Source organism: Chinchilla lanigera, unplaced genomic scaffold, assembly GCF_000276665.1.
Source record: "Chinchilla lanigera isolate Chin_1 unplaced genomic scaffold, ChiLan1.0 scaffold00022, whole genome shotgun sequence".
Classification (NCBI taxonomy): Eukaryota; Metazoa; Chordata; class Mammalia; order Rodentia; family Chinchillidae; genus Chinchilla; species Chinchilla lanigera.
Window position 1 is genome coordinate 9,128,899 of NW_004955423.1, and position 4,813 is coordinate 9,133,711.

A 4,813-nucleotide genomic window follows, 5' to 3' on the forward strand; every position below is an offset into this window, starting at 1 on the left:
TCTCTCTCTCTCTCTCTCCGTCTCCCTCTCTCTCTGCCTCACCCCTTTAAGAATTAGTACATTTGCCCATTTGTATGTTTTTGACATCTCCCACATTCTCTAAGAATTCTCCAAGATTACTGATACCCAGGGCCAAGTCCATTCCTGACATTTTCTTCTCTTTTTAATTTTTTTGGGTGCCCCTTATCTAGCTGCTGACGTATGGTAAAAACCTCTAAAGAATGAATGAGTAGATAGACTGTGCCTCTGTTCTGAGATGTATTCGCTTAGAGCTTGGCCTCTGGATGGAGTGATCGTGCCACGGCTGTGTCTTCCTGGATTACTGCCTGCCAGAAAGTGTGCTCAGGAGCAGCTAAAGGTAACATCGCTAAAGCACCTGTTCCCTAGTGTAGCAGCTTGGTGTGTTCAAGCTCTTCTGGCGATGAAGACTTTGCCTCTTATTGTCATTGGAAACGGTATAAAGATAAAATTTGCAGATTTTTATTTCTTTCTCTTTTTACCTCATAGCCAATTTCTCTTCCTCTCTCCTCTCCCTTCTCTGGCTAGAAAATCTTTGTGTTAGCCAAAGAATGACTTAGTTGTAATGTATGTACCATCACAGCCAGACATGACCTTAAATCCAGATGTAGCAGCTGATCACTCCCTCACTCTAAAATGCTTTCTGTAAGATGCCCACTATGGAACAGCCTACTATAGGGACAGGAGCACACGCTCTGGTACCAGGATGCCTGCGTTCAAATCCTGGCTGTCACACTTACCAGCTGTGTGCCTTTGAGCATATCACCTAACATTTCTCTGCCTTAGTTGCCTTAGGCTTAAAATAAAGGTAATATTAATACCTATTTCCAAGGATTGCTATGAGGATTAAACGAGTTAATTAATATAAAATTCTTAGAACAGAAGCTAACCCATAATTTATGGCTCAATAAGAATGAAGGACAAAGAAAAAAGAATGAAGACTCAGGAAAGTAGAGTAATTTGCCTAAAACAGCAACTCATAAGACGAGGGCCTGAGCATACCTGCCTGACCCAGAGGTCATGCTGCTTTCCTGCCTTACATTGCCTCTATGTAGTTCTTGATTCATCTTGCTTAGCGTTATACCTCTCAGAAGAAAGATAACACAAGAGGAATAATGTCCAGAATTAATTCTAACTAGTGAGAGCTAGGTTTTGGTATGATTTTACAGACTTCTTTGTTCAATTTTTACTAAAATGTTAGTGTTTTAGCTCCCTGTGTACACATACCACCTTCATCTCATGTACTGCTTAGTACAGTTCCTGGCACATGGTAAACTTGAGATAAATAATTATTGACTGGATCATATGCATTTTGAGATGATAAGGATATTGGAAGACTACTGAGGCAGTTCACACAGTGGCCAGGGGCACAGCCATGGATAAAGACTGGCTGCATTTAAAATTAAGTGTTCCTTAAAGATTATTTAATGAAAATCATAAGTAACTTCTCTGGTGCCTCAGTTTCCTAAGGATAATAATAATAATACCAACATCATAGTAGGGGCCTATGAGATAATCAAAGAAAACATTTACACTATTGTCTGATCCATAGTAAGCTTGCTGTAAGGGCCAGCTATGTAAATTGCAAGCTATAGAACCTGTGTCTCATATTTCTGGGCCATTTAGAACTAAGGTACATGTGATCCAATGGCTGGAGACTTGGAAGAGACCGTGGCTTGTATTCAGCGGCAGTCTAGGAAGCACATTCCTAACTATCTTGTCATAGAAGATTTATTTCTGACAGAAATCTAAATCTAGAGCAGATGATTAAGCAAACAGCCTGTGAATATATCAGAAGGAGTATAGTGCTTAGGGAGCATCAGTGTGAATTTACAAAGAGTAAAATTTTTGAGCAGGTGATTTAGTGAAAACCCTAGGACAGTGCTGGTGAGCTGTTCAGAGCTTTCAAGGATAACAAACAGCTGGTTGTAGCACACACCCCGCAGTTCACCATCACGGCACGAGGAGAATGCCTTAGAGGTAGCAGCTACCATCTCCAACAAAGCGCATGTAGGGTTTTATTAGAGGTTTAATTAATCACACCTAGATCTTCAAGAAAGCACTTTAAAAAGCCTGATTGGGGCTGGGGATGTGGCTCAGTAGTAGAAACTCTTACCTGGCATGCACAAGGCCCTGGGTTCAATCCCCAGCACCAAAAAAAAAAAAAAAAAAGCCTGATTTGGAGAACAGAAGAGTGAAAGGTTCAGTGTGTGAGCCTGGGAATCAGAAAGGCCTCACATTTCGCCTTAAAACCGTGCCTCAGATTCCCCATCGGTCCGATAGAGATCATAATCGTAGCAGTCTCCTGTTGTGGTTGAGAGCTTCAGAGATGTGTAGGGGTAATGCCATGTAAATGCAAGCCCTCAATAATGACAACGTCAGACAAGGGAGCAGAATAGCAAGTGGTGGATAGAAAGGAGGTTCCAGGTTTCAAATGTTCAAAGGCAGCCTGGGAGTTTGCTTTGCAGTTGACAAAATAACTGCAGAGACAGCCTGAATAGCAGCCTGAAGTCTGAGCGCGTGTTGCTTCCTCTTCTCTCCGCCAGGCGCCTTCGTAGTGTGCTGGACCCCGGGCCTCGTGGTGCTGCTCCTGGATGGCTTGAACTGCACGCAGTGCGGCGTACAGCACGTGAAGCGCTGGTTCCTGCTGCTGGCCTTGCTCAACTCCGTCATGAACCCCGTCATCTACTCGTATAAGGATGAGGACATGTACAGCACCATGAAGAAGATGATCTGCTTCTGGCAAGAGAGCAGCCCGGAGAGGCAGCCCTCCCGCCTCCCCTCTACGGTCCTCAGCAGGAGCGACACCGGCAGCCAGTACATGGAAGATAGTATTAGCCAAGGCACGGTCTGCAACAAAAGCAGCTCCTAAGCTTGAGACTGCTCTCCACCTGACCCCCCAGGCCTCCCTGGGAAGCAGAGCTGTTAGGAATGCTGACCTGTCTCCTTGAAGCCCTTGACAGTGTTACTTTGAGGTCTATTTTAATCACGGCTAGATGTAAAACAATGTTTTTTTCTTGGATGTTGTAGTTGAAAAGCATGGGCAGTAAAGAGAAGGCACGACGCACTTAGTGAGCATGCGCGTACGCTCAGGAGGCAGCGCCAAGCCCTACTGCTCCTCTTGCGAACTGCTCAGAGAGCCCGCCAGCCGCCGGCTGGCTGTTCTGGGCTCAGCCGACGTCCTGTAGCCATTCTCTTTGTGTTTTAAAGATGTCTTTCAGGGGCTTAAGCCACAGTAACTAATAAATAATGTTACTTGAGCCACCTAATGTAGCTGCTAAGAAAACCTATGTAGGTAGTTCTTTCTGCATGCATTTAAGACTTTCAGGAGCGCTTTAGCAATGATACAGTTTTTCCCTCAAAGAAACCATGGCCAGTAGCTAGGTGTTAATAGAAACTTAAGAATAACACATCAGTAAATTTTATTTTATTTTATTTTTTTACCCAAAAAAGCACATTTGAAATAAGAAAAGGCCTTCGTGTAGTCCTCTACCCATGCATGTATGTGCACGTGCAAAGCTACTTATGCAATTTAACGTATTTAAAGAATCCGAGGACAGTGTTGGCAGAATAAACTCACTGGTCACCTAGACTTTCCGGCCTAGGACTGTCACTGTAGAAGTGACCTGTTGTGCTTTAAATGAAAAGAGAAAGTTCATTTCCAGTAAGTTTTTGTAACAGAAAAAAGATATGCTGAGAAGCAAATGAAATCAGTTCCATGTAGGATCAAATCTGAGCATGACCAGAATCCTTAATTTTAGTTTCCTCCATATTCCTAGCAGCTCGTTACATTTAGTATGCGGAATAATTTCACATCTCGTTTTTTGCCCAAGATTATCAACACATTTTGGGACCGATCTTGTGGACTAAATTTTGATCCAGGTTCTATTTTGAATTTTTCTCCTTCAAACACCTGAGCAGGCAACATAAAAAGCAAATCAGCAAAACAGAAAAATAATGTGTTATATTCATAGGCTACCAAAGTTTTCTGTGTAAGTCATTCAAGTCATTCCAAGTGTATGCTGATTTAAAAGAAAAATAACTTCCAGGCAGATAATATAGTATTTATGTAGTTTGCAAAAGAAGTTTACATTTTTTAGCTATTGTGATGTAACATTTATGTGCAAGAACTACTTGTAATAAAAGAATTTGAGAAGCCATGCTTTTAGATATTGTGGTAAAATAGAGTATTATGATTTCAAAGTGTAGATTTCATAAGCTCTGTGTAGTAAGTGGTCTATCTGAAGCTTCTATCAAACCTACCTATAAAATAAAATTTAAGACAGATCTGTTCTCTTTTGTTGAGGCACATTATTGCTTTGTGTATTTTCTAAGTAAAAATATAGTTTGTGATAACTATGGCACCATTTCTACTGCAGAAGAAAAATCAAAGTTGCCATGAAGAACATACTGTTGATGTTTTATGTAAGCATTTTGAATCTACAGCTGGCCAAAGGGTGGAGAATTGAAATTGAATTCCAGTCCCTGAATAGCTACTAAGGGATCTTTAAAGGTTTTATTTTGAGGAAAGAACCATTTTTAGGACCCTGCAGCAGAGTGTCATATTTGCAATGGTGTCTGGAGGGGATCCAAAGTGTGGAGACACAGGGTAGAAATATATAGTTTTTATTTTTATGCACACACATATCTCAGCAATGATATAAGAGTAGAGAAGTCATGAATATCCAGAAATGACAAGTGCCAGGGGTCACAGAGCTCACCAAGACTGCTCAGCAAAGTCAGCCCACCCACAGTAGAGAAATAAAGCAAAGAAACAATATCTCTCTGCAAATTC

The 4,813-nt window shown here is 41.6% G+C and overlaps 1 protein-coding gene across 2 annotated transcripts in view; it reads left to right on the forward strand.

Annotated features, from left to right (window-relative positions):
• The window catches only part of Lpar3 (lysophosphatidic acid receptor 3), a 69,400-nt gene extending 65,095 nt beyond the window's left edge, over window positions 1-4,305 (forward strand). For both annotated transcript variants that reach the window (XM_005385152.2, XM_013514355.1), the window contains exon 3: window positions 2,565-4,305. In XM_005385152.2, coding sequence (XP_005385209.1) covers window positions 2,565-2,890 — 326 coding nt within the window. In that variant the 3' untranslated portion in view covers window positions 2,891-4,305. The remainder of the gene's footprint in view (window positions 1-2,564) is intronic.
• The last annotated feature ends 508 nt before the right edge of the window (window positions 4,306-4,813 follow it).